Source organism: Salmo salar, chromosome 09, assembly GCF_965601325.2.
Source record: "Salmo salar chromosome 09, fSalSal1, whole genome shotgun sequence".
NCBI lineage: Eukaryota > Metazoa > Chordata > Actinopteri > Salmoniformes > Salmonidae > Salmo > Salmo salar.
Window position 1 is genome coordinate 133,862,921 of NC_138299.1, and position 17,909 is coordinate 133,880,829.

General features: G+C 42.7%; 2 protein-coding genes across 5 annotated transcripts in view; both read left to right on the plus strand.

Moving 5' to 3' along the window:
• lis1a (Lissencephaly-1 homolog A) overlaps positions 1-4,157 on the plus strand; it is a 75,493-nt gene extending 71,336 nt beyond the window's left edge. For 2 of the 3 annotated variants that reach the window (XM_014214213.3, XM_014214214.3), the window contains one exon: positions 1,827-2,160. In XM_014214213.3, coding sequence (XP_014069688.1) covers positions 1,827-1,900 — 74 coding nt within the window. In that variant the 3' untranslated portion in view covers positions 1,901-2,160. 3 annotated transcript variants of the gene reach the window in all.
• A 4,201-nt stretch (positions 4,158-8,358) lies between these two features.
• The window catches only part of mettl16 (methyltransferase 16, N6-methyladenosine), a 31,154-nt gene continuing 21,603 nt past the window's right edge, over positions 8,359-17,909 (plus strand). Inside the window, exons 1-3 of one of the 2 annotated variants that reach the window (XM_014214212.3) lie at positions 8,359-8,439; positions 8,809-8,946; positions 16,434-16,621. In XM_014214212.3, coding sequence (XP_014069687.1) covers positions 8,819-8,946; positions 16,434-16,621 — 316 coding nt within the window. In that variant the 5' untranslated portion in view covers positions 8,359-8,439; positions 8,809-8,818. 2 annotated transcript variants of the gene reach the window in all.

Genomic DNA, 17,909 nt, shown 5'->3' on the forward strand with positions numbered 1-17,909 from the left:
GACTCCTTGTCAGACAGGCCACTTCCTGCATGAAACCTTGTCAGGTTTTTGCCTGCCATAGGAGTTCTGTTATACTCACAGACACCATTCAAACAGTTTTAGAAACTTTAGGGTGTTTTCTATCCAAACCTGAACAATAATATGCATATTCTAGCTTCTGAGTTGGTGTAGGAGGCAGTTAAAAATGGGCACATATTTTTTCCAAAATTCTCAATACTGCCCCCTAGCCCAAACAGGTTAAACTACAAACCGCAGAATTCCCACTTCCTGGTTGGATTTTTGGCAGGTTTTCGCCTGCCATATGAGTTCTGTTATACTCACAGACATTATTTTAACAGTTTTGGAAACTTTAGTGTTTTCTATCCAAATCTACTAATTATATGCATATTCTAGCTTCTGGGCCTGAGTAACAGGCAGTTTACTCTGGGCATGCTTTTAATCCAAACTTCCCAATGCTGCCCCCTATCCCTAAAGAGTTAAAGTAATGGGAATAAATGAGAGTTAATAAGTGATAAGCGGTAATGGAAAGTCACTACCATTGTACTTTTATTAATTGTTTTAATTTGTTATAGCATTCCACACACAATGCGTAGTGCATTTAATGTTGAAAAAACATTATTTTTTTTATAATCGAAACGAAACTGAACCGACCTCAAAAATAACTAATCACGCATTCTGTCTCCTAGAGATGAACGTACTTTGGTGCGAAAAGTGCAAATCAATCCCAGAACAACAGCAAAGGACCTTGTGAAGATGCTGGAGGGAACAGTTACAAAAGTATCTATATCCACAGTAAAACGAGTCCTATATCGACATAACCTGAAAGGCTGCTCAGCAAGGAAGGAACCACTGCTCCAAAACGGTCATAAAAAAGCCAGACTACGGTTTGCAACTGCACATCGGGACAAAGATCGTACTTTTTGGAGAAATGTCCTCTGGTCTGATGAAACAAAAATAGAACTGTTGGCCATAATGACCATTGTTTTGTTTGGAGGAAAAAGGGGGAGGCTTACGAGGTGAAGAACACCATCCCAACCGTGAAGCACGGGGGTGGCAGCATCATGTTGTGGGGGTGCTTTGCTGCAGGAGGGTCTGGTGCATTTAACAAAGTAGATGGCATCATGAGGATGGAAAATGATGTGGATATATTGAAGCAATATCTCAAGACATCAGTCAGGAATTTAAAGCTTGGTCCTAAATGGGTCTTCCAAATGGGCAATGACCCCAAGCATACTTCCAAAGTTGTGGCAAAATGGCTTAAGGACAACAAAGTCAAGGTATTGGAGTGGCCATCACGAAGCCCTGACCTCAACCCTATAGAAAATTTGTGGTCAGAACTGAAAAAGCATGTGCGAGCAAGGAGGCCTACAAACCTGACTCAATTACACCAGCTTTGTCAGGAGGAATGTGCCAAATTTCACCCAACTTATTGTGGGAAGCTTGTGGAAGGCTACCTGAAATGTTTGACCCAAGTTAAACCATTTAAAGGCAATGCTACCAAATACTAATTGAGTGTAATGTAAACTTCTGACCCACTGGGAATGTGATGAAAGAAATAAAAGCTGAAATAAGTAATTCTCTTTAATATTATTCTGACTTTTCACATTCTTAAAATAAAGTGGTGATCCTAACTGACCTAAGACATGGAATTTTTACTAGGATTAAATGTCAGGAAATGTGAAACTGAGTTTAAATATATTTGGCTAAGGTGTATGTAAACTTCCGACTTCAATATATTCAGGTCATAATGCTATTTGGAATATTGGTTTGTGATGAATAACCTCTCTACGCTTCCTTTGTACTAATGCCCTTTCTCCTCTCCTCAGATTTCCACAAGAATGCTCCGTACGTCGTCACCGGAAGCGTAGATCAAACAGTTAAAGTGTGGGAGTGTCGCTGATCCGATCAGACCTGAAGATCAGACCACCACCACCCCCTCTCCTCCCACTCCAACCCCTGCACCCCACCTCACCTCCCACCGTCTCCTTCATCTCCTCTGGCTACACACACACCATGGTTAATACCTTATCCTGTCATCACGCTCTCTGGTCCAATAACTATGGTCCTTTTATGTACATTATTCTGGATGTAGATTGAGCTATTAAATGTTGCACAGCAAAAAAAGTATTCTTGCATGGTGATGATGAATCCAAAATTGTATACTGTAAATTTACATGATAACGTTGTCTAGAAGTACCATAGGTTTAACATGGGCGGGGCTGTCTAAGTCTGTCACATGCAGCCTTACCTACCTACTTACTGAAGGCAGATGTTTCTTTGTGTGTCACAAATGGCTCCCTATGTGGTGCAATACCGATGACCAGGGCCCTTGTGCCCTTGTAAAAAGTAGTGCGCTATACAGGGAATAGGGTGCCATTTGGGACACACTCTTTGACTGGGGGTAAAATGTAGGGCACTAAAACCGATAATTAAAAAAAACGTTTGTCAGCTTTCTTTTTGTCTGCCTACTTATATTTTTATTTTTCTCTCTCCTTTTCACTGTTGTAGTCTCTGTTGGTGATATTTTTTTTGGTGGGGGGGACGACAAAAGGAAAAGTATAATCCCTTGATGCCGGAGGATATGAGATTGTCTGTCTGGGGGGGGTTTATTGGAGTTATCTGTAGCTTTGTAACATCACTTCTGAAGTGTGCATACCGTTTCTCTTCATGTGGAACTAGTGAATATATTAATTGCTGCATATACAAATGTTTCAAACTGTTTATTTTTGGACATCTGGGGGTTGAGACAACAAAACAGCTTTTTACTCTTGTCATGACGTGTCCTAAACTGAGTAGAAAAACGTAGCATTATCCTATCCAATAAATGTATTCTGCTTCACGTTTATTGAATCGGATAACATTTCTGTTTTGGCATCTCAATGAATTAACCTGGCTATGCTGTGCAGATGGTGCCCTTATTTCCGTTGGTGGACTGTAAGCCTAAATGCTAACCTGAAAGCTATGTGAGCCGATAGCGTGAGGTTACTCCTCCCTGAAAAGCTGCCCCCTGTCTGAACGCCCCGGTACTGGGCCTTACGGTTGGCTGCAACTGATAAGGCGAGCTTCTCAGCCTTTCTCTAACACTTGGCCCTTTAGCAGCAGACATCAGGGATCACCTCTTTTAATTTCAATTCACTTAAAGGATCTTTAGTTGTCTCCCTCCCTCTGTAAGATGGCTCGTTGTCTCAAATCTAACCTGAGTGATTTTCCATTGGACTCAACTGAACTCTCCCTTTTTCTAACCATTTGACGAATCCGGTGTCTGCTGGGTTGTCTGTTATACTATAGGAATCATGTAAGCGATTTTTATGCTCAGTTGGCCATTGTCTTGTGCTGCTTGCATCTATGGGCTGTGTAAATTAGGGAGGGCAAGCTTAAGCCTTAGTTTTGGATTAAATATGCAAGTTTCGAATGAGTCGGACTGTCACACGCTGTCATAGCATGACAAGGAGTAAAAGTTGCCTCAGGTTTGTTTTGGGATGTGCAAAAGAGCTCTCCGGGGGGGGGGGGGGGGGGCAGAAATAATTGAGAGGTAATAAAGCTGTTTCTGTGGGGGGGCAAAATACATGTAATTTTACTGAGCTGTAGGGAAGTGTCCAAATCTGTGTTTCCACCGAACTGACTGAACTATTGGGGGGGATTCATTCAATTGATGAAATAAAATGCTAGCAGTAGACATGCTAATGAATGCTTGTGCTCGCTGTACAGTAGAGCGGTCTGATGGTAGTTCTTGTAAAGGTATAGTCACCCCTAAACCTACATAAAGCAGCTCCCTTGCCACAGAAAGGCCTTGGCTTTGGTCTTGGGCTAGTCTCCATTTGTGCCCAGAAGAGTGCTTAGACTCCTAGTGAAGTGCCCTCGAGGCGAAACTCCACAGGCCGACTAACACATTGCAGTCGTCTCCTGGGTGGCAGGCAGATCTTTTATCATATTCTGTTCATTTTAGGAGCTAGGAGGCTGAACAAAATGAAAACCAAATCCCTCCATTTCCCTTAAAAAATAAATAACATCTTGCTACTTCTTACGCTGCAGCAGGTGAGGGAAAATCCTATTGTCTGGCACATCCCTGCTTTTCGGTAGATCTTTGGTCCTTTGTCGGACTGATGATCGAAGATGTAAGAAATTTAAAAATACTTAATAAAATGCATAAACAATTTATCAGCCTTTTTCCATTGATGCACTTCTATAATAAAGAATTCCACTTGCTTAACTGATCTTATCTTAAGGTTCTTTGCTGAATATCTTCCTGTGTGTATTTGTTTGGCTGTAGCTAGCTGCTGCTGCTGACCTTTGAACCCTCATAGTGGCTAGTTTGACCTTTGACCTGCCGTCAATAGAACTGCTGCATGTGCCCCTGTTGTACCAGGGGCTGAGCTGTCTGGTTTGGTGGGCCTTTCAAGTGCTGTGATGTAAGCCACTGAACTGACATGGCACCCTATTCCCTAAAAGTAGTGCACTTCAGACACAGACTCAATCAGCCACAGGCCACCCCGCTAAACTGTCAAATGCTAATTGGTCCACTTGACAAACAATATACTGTTACAAGAGCGAAAAGTAGGATAAGAGAACTCCATCTCTTTTAGAGGGTTGTACCCCTACTGTCTCTTACCAGTAAGCAGCTGTATGGTTTCTATGTATACTGTGTATTTTGCATATTGACTTTTCAAAGACACCAGACAGACTCTACCAGACAGGTCGGCTCAGGCTGGCATGATGGCTGCAGACGGCTCTGTACTTAATGTGTTTGTTTGTTGCTGTTAGGAGGACAGGTCTGTAAATGAATGAACTGGATCCTTCCTCTGTATATGTGATGGGATTGTGGCAGACTAAAGCTGCTCTAAGAGAAAATAATCTTCTCATTGAGAGAATACCACTTATGCCTCCTCTAGACTCGAGACCTCCATGCATTTAGACCCAGACTGGTCTTTCTCCAAGCTGCTTTCTCTGTCAGTCAGTGGGAGAGTCGGCGTGCGTTACTCCATACACCAGCAATCGATAGGACAATTGGACATGGTGGTGCTGATGCACCATAAAACGTGTTTTAGCTGAAGCTTAAAATGTTATAACTGTAGTAGGACATTCTGGTGTAGCTTCAGCATTCAGATGTTCTGCTCTCGATGCTAGACTAAGTTAGCTTCCTGATTTAAGCCGATTTTCTCTATTTGATTGGCTAAATTCAGAATTACAAAATCGGGGTCCTTGGGTGTAAATTCTAAACCAGGCCTGAAGTGAACCTAAATGGATATTAGACTTGACTCTTATTGTTATTGGAAAAACTCCGCTTTCCCTTTCTTGGGTTAGACAAGGTCTATAAACAAATTGTCGGGAGGGAGAATGTGTCTCTTGTAATATAGTTATCATTGAATGAATGCTTTATAAAACTGTGCTGTTGTACCTACCCTGTGAAAATAAATCACTTTTTTGCCATTTGCAGGTCCCAAGCAATCCCTATGCTGCACTGGCTAGGTGGATCAGAGGGACTGGCAGACAAGCTTACACTGTCTGTTGGTCCTTCCCCCCAGTATCAAGTCCATCTGTCTGCTATATTCTGCCTTGTGAATAGATTGAGGGCTTCAGACTTCTTCACACCTTGAACAGGATTTGTTTTGCTTTCATGGTCTTTCTCACGTTCAGCAAAATTGTTAACATCTGGATGTCATTATTGTTTGCAACATTAAACAAAAATCTGTAAATGTTGTCCTTTTTATTGGGTTGGAGGGAGGTTCTCAAAGAACATGCACAGCTTGACATATTACATGTCTATAACAAGTTCACACAGGGATTTACTGATTTTGAGCTAAAGGTTTCAATGAAGGCGTGTCTAAACATTTCATGATTTTCTTCAGTGAATGCATAATGTATATTTTTCTTAGGTCAATAATGATAGACAGACTAGGGCTATTGACAATCATTAAATATTCATAATTACATTGTATACTGTGTATATGAAGTATTAATATAATGGGAGGGATTCATTATTGTTCACAGCTGTGAGGTATGCCTGGCGATGATGGAAACCATACTTGGAACAGAATATTAGACATTTTACATTAATAGACCTCAATCTTACGTTTCTAAGAAAGACCATGTTGGAGTCTTCAGTTCTTTGCATTCTACCAGGTAAGTGCATGGTAACACCTGGTTGGAACCTTTATACTACATCTAATTGTCTGACTACAATACAATAAATGTCTCATGATATTGAAAATAATAGGTGAGGTGTAAAATGCAGCTCTGGGAACAGATGAATCTTGTTGAGAAGTTTAGGCTATGACTCAAAAGTATACTTGCTCAAGCAATAGTTAAATTCACTTGGATACATTTGAGCAAGTGTCAACATCTTGTACTGTAGCTCCTTTGCAATGTTTGACTGGGTGGGTGAGGTGTACAATTGCCATGTTGCCATCTGCTTCTGAATGAATTCAAATGTAAGGAAGCATAATTTGTATGTGAATAATAGATCAATCAACCACACACTCGAGATCATTTATAAAATTGCTGCCAGAATACTACTGATGACACACATGGCCAAGAGTATGTGGACACCTGCTCGTCGAACATCTCATTCCAAAATCTTGGGAATTAATATGGAGTTGGTTCCCCCTGTACTGTTATAACAGCCTCCACTCTTCCGGGAAGGCTTTCCACTAGATGTTGAAACATTGCTGTGGGGACTTGCTTCTGTTTAGCCACAAGAGCATTGGTGAGGTTGGGCCTGGCTCTCAGTTGGAGTTCCAGTTCATCCCAAAGGTGTTCGATGGAGATGAGGTCAGGGCTCTGTGCAGGCCAGTCAAGATCTTCCACATCAATCTCGACCAACCATTTCTGTATTGACCTTGCTTTGTGCATGGGGGCATTGTCATGATGAAACAGAAAAGTGCCTTCCCAAACTGTTGTGCTTGTGTGCGGCTGCTCGTCCATGGAAACCCATTTCATGAAGCTCCTGACTAACAATTCTTGTGCTGACATTGCTTCCAGAGGCAGTTTGGAACTCGGTAGTGAGTGTTGTAACCAAGGACATAAGATTTTTACGCTCTACACTTCAGCACTCAGCATTGCTGTTCTATGAGCTTGTGTGGCCTACCACTTCATGGCTGAGACATTGTTGCTCCTAGATGTTTCCAGTTCACAATAACAGTACTTGTAGTTTACTTGGGCAGCTCTAGCTGAAATTTGCCTGGGGCAGAAATTTGATGCGCTGACATGTTGCAAAGGTGGCATCCTATGACGGTGCCACGTTGAAAGTCACTGAGCTTTCAGTATAGGCCATTCTACTGCCAATGTTTGTCTATGGGGATTTTATACACCTGTCACCAACGGGTGTGGCTGAAATAGCCAAATCCACTAATTTGGAGGGATGTCCACATACTTTCGTATGTAGCCTCAGCCTGTCAGACTTCAAAAGGTCCGTGCTATCTGGGATCCTACCCATTGAAGTTGAAATTTAACATGGTTAGGTAAGAAGTTAGATTATTGGTTTAGGGTAGGGAAGTCCCAAGGATTCCAGATAGCACTAACACTTCAAAATGTGTCTTTGGTACTGTTTCAAAAAAAATAAAAAATAATAATACATTTTGAATATCTCCGATTGTAAGCGATATTCAGGTGAATGGCATTGATCTACTAGATACGAAATTCAACAATCGTTTATTAAGGGATATTTTCTACAGGAAGTCTATTCCCTCTGCGATATTTTGTTGGGCATCATCGTTTGATGTAAACTGGCGCCGTGCTTGGCTCACTCCACACAAATTTATGGTGACCAATAAAGTAAAGGAGATCTCCTTTAAGATAATCCATAGATTCTATCCATGTAATAGCTTGATTTCTAAATATATACTTGATGTTACCAGTGAATGCAGTTTTTGTGAACTAGAAACTGAATCTATTGAACACTTATTCTGTAATTGTTTATATAGTGAAGTGTTCTGGACTGATGTAAAAATACATCTTGGCCTCAAATTGCATACAACCATTGAAATTTCTAAGTTTTACATATTATTTTACTACACTGATTCCACAATTGAACGTGAGTATGTCATAAATCTATTTTATTAGGAAAATATTTCATACACAAATCTAAATTTATGAAGAAAAGGCCCCTTAATTTTTTTATCTGATTTGGAAAACTATTTAGAGTCTTTAAAACGTATACAAAACAAAATGTCAAAAAAATGTATTCGCTATATGTCTGTATTTGATTTGATATAATGTGGAATAGTTTTTTTCCCTTTTTTTCTCATTTCTTTGGAATCCCTCTGGCTGTTATGTTCATGTTTTGCATGTTACTGTTAAAATAAAAAAATAAAAAAATACAAATAAAACTGTTTCAAAAAATGCGCGGAATATTGACGTCAACCAATGTCTCGGCGCAGAGTTGTGACTTCATCCACCATCCCGGAAGAAACGCGGTCTAAACGTTTATGCAAGAAGTCTAACGTGAGTTCGCTGCTCGTGTGTGCAAGACAACTGTTGACATTTTCAAACTTTTAGAATATATTCCGAGCGAATATTTCAGGTACTCAAGTCACCAAAAAAAGAGATTAGCTAACGCTAGCGTATCACGTTTAGAGAGGTCTTGCTAGCCATTTTGTTGACAGGCAGCATGGAGTTCAAATGTGCTTTAGCTAACGTTAGCTAGCTTGCAGTTTAATGATGAATGCCTGTTGTTTGCTAACAAGCTAGCTAATACCCACATAGCGTTATCTTTGTATGCTTTTACACGCATCTACGTCAGTTAGCTAACTTGTTAGTCTTCCAACCCTTTGAAGAGTTGCAGGTGTAAATACAGCTGTGTTTCTTCCACAGTGAAGTGAGAATGTCACTGAACAAATCAATGCACCCGCGGAACCGCTACAAAGACAAGCCTCCGGATTTTGCCTACTTGGCCTCCAAATATCCAGACTTCGAGCAGCATGTCCACACCAACCTGGCTGGCAGAGCTATGTGAGTACAGGGGCGTATTCATTAACTACTGACATCGTTGACCGTTTAAGAACCAAACGGAAGAAAACAGTATAACGATAGTTCTATTTCACAAATGCAGATAGGTCCGTTGCGGTTGTTTCCATTTAAGAAACGTTTTGCAACAAAATCGGCGTAATGAATACGCCCCATAACATATGCTGCAGGCCAGTGGTTCCCAACTCCGGTCATCAAATATATATATATATATATATATATATATATTTAACCATTATTTAATACCCCATCAACAACCCCGGACAAACACACCTTGATTAGTCAACTTTTCAACTAATCATCAGGCCATCAATGAGTTGAATCTGGTATGTTTGTCAGGGGCTACAACAAAAATGTGCTGTTGGAGGTACTCGACCAGAGTTGGGAACCACTGCTGTAGGCTGTTGACAAGTTATCTACGACTGAGTGCCATTTTGTGCCACTATTGATTTTGTCACACCAGTAAAACCCATTTGTGTGGCAGGATGATACATTTTTTTGTCCTTGAGTGCAAAGTGCTGCGAACTTCCCAGCATTTTCTCTCATTACTGTAGCTTTCTCACCTGTGTGTGTGTGTCCTCACTATGTTAGCTGAACTCCCAGTAGGAGGTTCAGAGACTTAGCAGAAGAGAGGCATCAAAGACTCGTTGATTTTCCTCTCATCCTTTTTTATGGTGTTGTGGTGTTTTTCTCCCTTCCTCTTTTGGAGGGATCAATGGATTTGGGCAGGGATCAATCAATGCCTCTGCAGGGACACATCGCCCAGTGTCCGTCCCGTTGAGCTGACCGTTATGATTGGATGGCTGAGTGCTAGAATGTTGAGAGCTGATGGGGTATGGGGAGGAGGTGAGGTGACTTTAGGTGTCCACTGTTCAGTATTTAGACAGGATGATCTAAACGGGCGTCATTGCTGACAACCATGATGATTAGTAACCAGGCCATGTTGGTGCTATCGTTAAGTTAGACATTACCTATAGACACTAGCTTCCCTGATCTCTATTGGAGCAGGGTTTAGGCAAATGCCTGTGGTTGCTTGTGAGGTTAATCAGCTACAGAAGAAGAAAAAGGATGACTCATGATTAATGTATGCACTACAGACAGAATCTCAGCTCTGATGGGGAGGAGTGGGAAGTTGTAAACCAGGGCTGGAGAGGGACTGGGAGCTGCAGAGTGGGGGGTTATGGGACACAGAGCCTGGGGAGGATGGAAGGCAGTCTCAATTCTCCCTGAGCCACTAACTGCAGCACAGGGTCTGCCAGCCAGTAATTGGGACACACACACAGGGATATGAAATATGCAGAGAGAGTAGGCGAAAGAGAGGGGGGGATGGAAGTAGTGGGAGGGAAGGGACAGAGCGAATGAGTGAGAGGGAGCCTAGATGGATGTGGAGATGCAGAGAGCTTTGGTGCTGCTTTCTATCTCCCTTAGTTGCTTTTCAGATCACATTTCTACTGTTAAGATTGTGCTGTGAAGAAGAGTCATGACAGAGGCTTGAGAGAGATTTCTTTCACAGAACTGACAAGGGGGAAGATTGTGTGATTGAGTCCTGAGTCCTGTCACATATCACATCGTGGTGTGCTTTTGTGTGATTTACCCCCCTGGTTGTGGGAAAAACAAACATGCTGGCTGCTGAAGTCAGACAGTCATGGGTTGGAACTGAAATAATGGTCCAATCTTAACAGAACCCTTATTTTGTTTCATTCCACTGTTCCGACCGGCAAAATGAAGTTCTAAACCAGTTTGAACAACAAAAAAAGAATGGTTTACATCATTCCTTTCTGTTCCTTTTTAAACCTTTGGGGAAAAAAAATAATAATTACATTTAGCTCAGCGTTAAATTACTTTTCCAGTCAGTGCAGGGAAGGTATTTACATGCATTGGACAGGCGAGTGTAGGGCGCGAGATGCAACAGAAATGTTGTGTTTGGCGAGAGAGGGTGGAGGACGAGGCTTGCTTTGAAGCTCTGGGTATCTTGTTATGGCATGCATTATCTGAATTAGGCCCACAGAATCCTACCTATTGAGGAACTTTGAATTTCTTTGAACTTCAGAGTTGGCTTAAAGTTGGAGCAGCTAGCTAGCTAAGAAGCTTGTGAGTGTGCAAAGCGGCACCAGACTATGCTTCGGAGGGGGAGGGGCAGGTTGCCTATGTGCACACACACTGGAATACGTTTCTGAGTGACAGAGTGAGGGCTTTGCATAGGCGCTTTGTTGCACCTGGAACATAAAATAACATTATTAACCGGTTCCCATGCTTTTAAAATAACAGTTCTGTTCTGGGACAGTGTAGATCACCTTTGTTCCGGTTCTGATTCTGTTGTAAAAAAACATAATTTGATTTGGAATAGAGATGTGAGGGTCTATGAGAAACCAATTTCAATCATTTCTTTTCATTTACAAGACTAAATAAAGTGTTGTATCAAGAAGCTTAGAGGCGTGATTGAAAGACGTCCTGGTCGACCAGTACTGCCTTCGCTTGTGTCTGCAGGAGAGGTTATTCTGGCTGGATAGGCAGCCAGGTGCAGTAGAGCAAAGACCTGACAGCTGAGCAGGAGAACAAAGAAAGAGAGGGAGGCTGTTGGGATAATTTTGTTTTTGACATCAACTCAACTGCGCGGTCATCATTACACCTCGTGCTGATCTGGAGCTGACGGGGCCAAATAAAGCACATCTCTCTTGCTCTTCTTCTGTTCTTTCTATACCTCTCTCTTGTCTCTGTCCTTTCCTTCATCTCTGCTTCTTTTTTCTCTGCCTTATTTCTGTCTTGCTCACTCTCTTCTTCCTCTTCTTCCCTCATCCCCCTCTCCTCTATTTTTCTCTCTCCCTATCTATCAACTAACTGCGGTCTCTGTTTGATGGTAGAGGATGAAAAGTGTCCTGTGTAGCCGGCCTCTCTTTTGCTTCCTTCTAATGACAGACTGAAGGCCCAAACTGCCCCTGGACTAGCCTGTCCAGCACCACTCCAATTAGTTGGTGGATACCCCCCCATGCTCATGTGTGTATACCCCTCTTGTTTGTACGCTGGAAATTATCCAGCCTCGTCTTTGTGTTGAAATTGGCAACCGTCTGCTCAGTGTGAAAATTACATTGTGTAAATGCAAATGAATGCAGACAGACATGCCGATGTGACCACCAGGTGCAAGCATCTACTGTATGAGTGAAAACATATTGGCGTGGGCTGTGGGTATTTTCATTGTGAATGTGCATAGTGTGTGTGAGCTAGTTAGTTTATCAGCTGTCTGGCGTGGCCGTTTAGTGACTGTGTGGGTGAGCAGTGAGGCAGAGGAGAGCTGTTTAAATGTGCTTGATGTCCATCTGCAGCAGCCAGGTGGTAATTACAGAAGAGAAAATCATTACTATACAGTACATGACTCGCTGACAGACGGACAGAGAGACGACTCACTGACAGAACTAGACTCTGACAGACAGAAAGAGCTCTATTACATTTTACGTTTTACATTTTAGTCATTTAGCAGACGCTCTTATCCAGAGCGACTTACAGTAGTGAATGCATACATTTCATACATTTTTTTTTTTCTTCCCCGTACTGGTCCTCCGTGGGAATCGAACCCACAACCCTGGCGTGGGCAAACACCATGCTCTACCAACTGAGCCACACGGGACTAATATTACCATACCTGACTCACTGATGGACAGAATGACTGACTGAGGGAGACAACACAACCTCTTTCTCTAGAGTTAGCTCACTACCAGACCTGCGTGGGTTAAAATATTATTTGTTTTCTTTCAAATATTTCAGCAGCTCTTGATTGAGCTTGCCTGGTGCAATGGAACAAATGTAGTAGTCCCAAAAGTGTAAGATCCGTAAACTGAAAACAGACCTACCAGTGAGACACAAGTCTTCACCCTGAATATCCCTACAATCCAGCACTGATGTCTCCCTGCAGCTCTCACACTAGTATGAACACAATTTAAAGCTTCAAGGGAACTTCAAGATTAGTCCACTGCTTGGCAAATCCTGTCTGGATATTTTCCTCTTGTTCTTTGCCAGTGATTTAGGATCCCCTTCTGCCACCAAGCAAGTGGTTGGATTAGCATACTTCTGTATTTGTGGTGTATTAATCTGGTAAGTAAGTAGCCTTAGTTGAGTACTTGAGCAGCCATTGATTCAGTGGATCAGAGTTATCTTGGGGAGACGACGAGGAGACGACCAATCCCTGGGAGATGAATAAACCAGTCTCCTCTCACTGAGCCACACTGGAGCCGGAGGAGACTGAAAGATAGAGAGGAGGGGTATGTGATTGAGAGAAGTTTGACGAGAGGGATGAGAGAGAATTAGCCTTTAGAATTGAAAGATATATTTGGGGGGGTTCTCGTCAAGGAGGGAGAGGGATGTAAGAGATGGAGAGAGCGAGGACTCAATGGCAGAGAGATGGGATTAGGAAGCATGAACCAGAGAGATGACCCAGCCCAGGCGTTCCATCGCGGCTGTCTCTGGCTGGCTGGCTGACGACCCATGATGCCACGGGAGGGTATAAAAAATTCACTACTCTGGGTGACATTTCATTGGGCTGTCATCGTTTTTGGGGGTGCAGATATTACCAGCAGAGAAACCATCCCTGGTGGGTGGAGGAGGTTTTTTTCCCTTCCTTTAATAAATGGAGCAATGGAACTTTCCATCTCACAGTGGGTACCTTCCTGGTGCTCTGCTTGAATTGTTACCATCGTAGAAGGCAGGAGGAGGAGGGAGGTGGTGAAGGGAGAAATATGGATCAGTCTGAAAACCAGTCCCCTGGCTAGACCATATACAGTGCCTTTAGAAAGTATTCACACCCCTTTACTTTCTACACATTTTGTTACAGCCTGAATTTAAAATGGATTCAATTGAGATGTATGTAGATTAGTGACACATACCCCATAATGTGGAATTTGAAAATCTATGGCAAGACTGGAAAATGTCTGTCTAGCAATGATTGACAATCAAGTTGTTTTATGAATAATGAGGGTGTTTTTTTCCCAGGTGTGCGAAGCTCTTAGACTTACCCCAAAAGAATTGGAATTGCCGCTCGGGTGTGAATACTTATGCAAATTCGATATTTCTGTATTTAATTTTCAATAAATTAGCAAACATTTCTTAAAACATGTTTTCACTTTGTCATTAGGGGTAGTGTGTGTAGATGGGTGAGAAATTATCATTTTAATCCATTTTGAGTTCACACTGTAACACAACAATGTGGTATGTCAAGGGGTATGAATACTTTCTGAAGGCACTAGATAGGTAGTTTATATGGTAGAAGTGCGCTAAATCACCTCAGTCTCCCTGATTGGTTGACTGGGTTTCTGATTACGGCCAACTGATTACCTGGACCTCTGATTGCTTCGCTTGTTAACCAATGAGACCCCCTGATCAGCATGGACTTTGATTAGGGCTGAGCTCTTTACTGAGGATAACTGTGGCTTCTTTGAATGGCTTCAGCTTCTCCTTTGCATTGAACTTAGTGGCCCTAAAAGTTTTCTTTGTTTTATACCTGATGAGCTCTTCTACATACTTAGAAGTGCCTTCTTCATTTAAAGTGGAGCTCCTCATCTTGGCTACACATCTGAGTCAGGAACAGTCAGTACATGTTGTGTTCAGTGCAGCGAACAATAACCTGATGTGGGAAATGGAGCTGCTAATCTGTCCAAAAATGATCCTGTGCATTCAGAATTAAAATGAGTTTAACCTGAAGGTCACCTTTCCATCTCTCTCTGTGCTGATGGACTACGTCAGTGGTGGGGGGAGACGTGGGGGCTAACTGTGCTGCTGGCTTCTGGCTTCTTCAGCTGCAGCAGTTCCCTCGGTAGAAATGGATTTGTTCATCTCACTGCACTAGGACTGTTCTTGTGCTCATCACAGTTTCACTTCTCTCATGAGGTCACATTCTTCTGTTCCATCTGCTGATATTTTGCCCCCCCCCTTCTAATTGCTGTACTTCCTCTGTCTTTCCCTTTATTGTCCTCTCACTATTGTATTTCCAAATGCAGCGGGAAACTGATGAGTATGCCTCCGCCCAGGTAGTTTGGAGACCAGAATTCCCTGTGTACTCACCCACCACAGCCCACAACCCTCCTAACAACAGATCGCAACCTTCATCCCCCTCACAACCTTACTCTGCTTTCATTACGTCAGGTTCCCTTAGGCTTCTTACTGCCCTTATCATTCCACCGTAGTCCTCTACGTCACCATCCCCCCCACTCACCTTATTCCTGTAACACTTTATCACAGACAACATCAATTCTCTCATAAACGTGGTTTATACTGCCACCGGTTTGTCCCATGTCCCACACCGTCCATCGTCTGGCGCACAAACGTCCACCCTACAATGTGCGTCTCGATCTCGTGCACGCTCACGCTTCTTCCGGTATCAGCCATATTGCTCCAGCGTGGCTGGATTTACGTGTGCTTTACTGCCTGTGTGGGGTGGTTGCCATAGAGATCCGGCGTTGCAGTGCTCTGCAGTACATACGTACACACACACACACACACACACACACACACACATTACGGTCTAAAAATAGAAGGCTGAGCAGGCAGGCTCTGAATGGCCTCGTTCTCTGCATATTGATCATCGGACTGCTTCTAAGGAGAAGGGAGAAACTGTGAAACCTGACGACTACCGTAGCCAATGCCTAGGCTTTAGCTCAGTGGGCTAACACGGTCTTCAGGGACACGGGTTCGAACCCCAGTCTGTCACATTTGTACTATATAAATTACACTTTCCCCCACACGCACGTAGTCTAACTCATCCTCTCCCTGTAGTCACGCTCTTCATCAGTGAAAGTCTCTCTCCTCTTTGCTGTAGTGAATAGGCTCTCCGTCTCGCCCCCCCGAACCCAGCTAGGAGGTGCCAGACGCTCCTGTCACCAGGAGGTGTCTCATTGCTGTCTGGAGATGTGAATGCAGCACACAGACTGGTTAATTACACACATCTTGCTCTATCTGTCCCACTCTCTTTGTTTCTCAAACACAAAATGTGCTTTAATGCTGGAAAATATGATTTCTGTATCATTAGCGAAGAAGTGTAAATTGATAAGCTCATTTAATTTGTTGACGGGTCACATCGTGGTGGTTGGCGTGTGATGAGCAGTAATGAGGGGGATGGGAGATATGGAGCACTGGGCTGCTCAGGAAGGGGGGAATGCAGTCTAGGGCTGCCTGGAGAGGGGGCGGTTTATGTGACATGGTGTCAGCCTGGAAGGGTGGTCTTTAGGAGAAGCAGCAGGGTGGTCTTTAGGAGAAGCAGCAGGGTGGTCTTTAGGAGAAGCAGCAGGGGCAGGGTGGTCTTTAGGAGAAGCAGAAGGGTGGGGTAGAATTGATTTGCCATTTAATTTAGAGCTTCTTAGTTAGTGGCTCTCTTTGTGAGTTTACAATAAATGTGTTAAGGTCTGGGTTTACGGTGTAGTTGTTTTTGTTTTACCTGTGTAGTTATGGTGTAGTTACTACAACATCTGTTGCCCCTCCCCCTCCTGCAGGCTGAACTTCAAGGAGCCAGAGGCGGTGCGAGCCCTGACCTGTACCCTGCTGAAGGAAGACTTTGGGCTGACTATAGACATCCCTCTGGAGCGTCTCATCCCCACTGTGCCTCTCAGACTCAACTACATCCACTGGGTGGAGGACCTGATCGGAGGCCGGGGGGAACCACGCAGGGGCATCGACATCGGTACAGTTCTGACCTCTGATAACCCCTACTAAATATATCCCCCTCTCCCTTGATCTCTTTGAAATGAACCATCCATCTTGTTTCAGCCATCATTGCTAGATGCCTCTTTACCACCAGTCCTGTTTCTGTAGAGGAATACATGGCTTTTATAAGGCCTGGTCCTTTAATCCCTCCACTGGTTCTTAGTTACATTAGACAGTTGGTTTCTCACCTGTCTATATTGATAGAGCACAAATATCCTCAATGCTAAATGGGATGAATAAACTCCCATTGGGGCGGCAGGTAGCCTAGTGGTTAGAGCGTTGGGCCAGTAACCGAAGGTTTGCTAGATCGAATCCCAGAGCTGACAAGGTAAAAATCTGTTGTTCTGCCCCTGAACAAGGCAGTTAATCCACTGTTCCTAGGCCATCATTGTAAATAAGAATTTGTTCTTAACTGACTTGCCTAGTTAAATAAAGGTTAAATAAATAAAATAAAATTCCCATATAAACATCACATCAGTAATGGAGAGTGGTCAAGTTATTTACTTTGTGATCATGTTTGTTTGCTCAAGGGATATTCCTCCAGCAGTAGCCAAACCGCGCTTCTTAACCTCTTGGGGCTAGGTGGGACGCTAGCGTGCCACCTGTGGTGCACTCCATCAACAGCAGGTGCATTTCAAGAGCGGCAAATTTGAATCCAAATAAATGTCAAAATTCAAATTTTTCAAAAATACAACTATGTTACACCATTTGAAAGATAAACATCTCCTTAATCTAACCACGTTTTACGATTTCAAAAAGGTTTTACGGCGAAAGCATAAATTTAGAGTATGTTAGGACAGTACATTTACAAGAGTTGTGTGTAATGTTTTGTCAAGTCAAAGACAGGGTCACCAAAACCATAAAACCAGCTAAAATGATACACTAACCTTTTACAATCTCCATCAGATGACACTCCTAGGACATTATGTTAGACAATGCATGCATTTTTAGTTCTATCAAGTTCATATTTATATACAAAAACAGCGTTTTACTATGGCATTGATGTTGAGGAAATCGTTTCCCTCCAATAACCGGCAGTCAAGTCAGCGTCACAAATTAAATAATTAAAATTAGAAAACATTGGTAAAATATTATATTGTCATTTAAAGAATTACAGATTTACATCTTTTGAACGCAATCAACTTGCCAGATTTAAAAATAACCTTACTGGGAAATCACACTTTGCAATAATCTGAGCACTGTGCCCAGAAAAATACGCGTTGCGATACAGACTAGACGTCATGTTGGGGAGATCTAAAATCGAA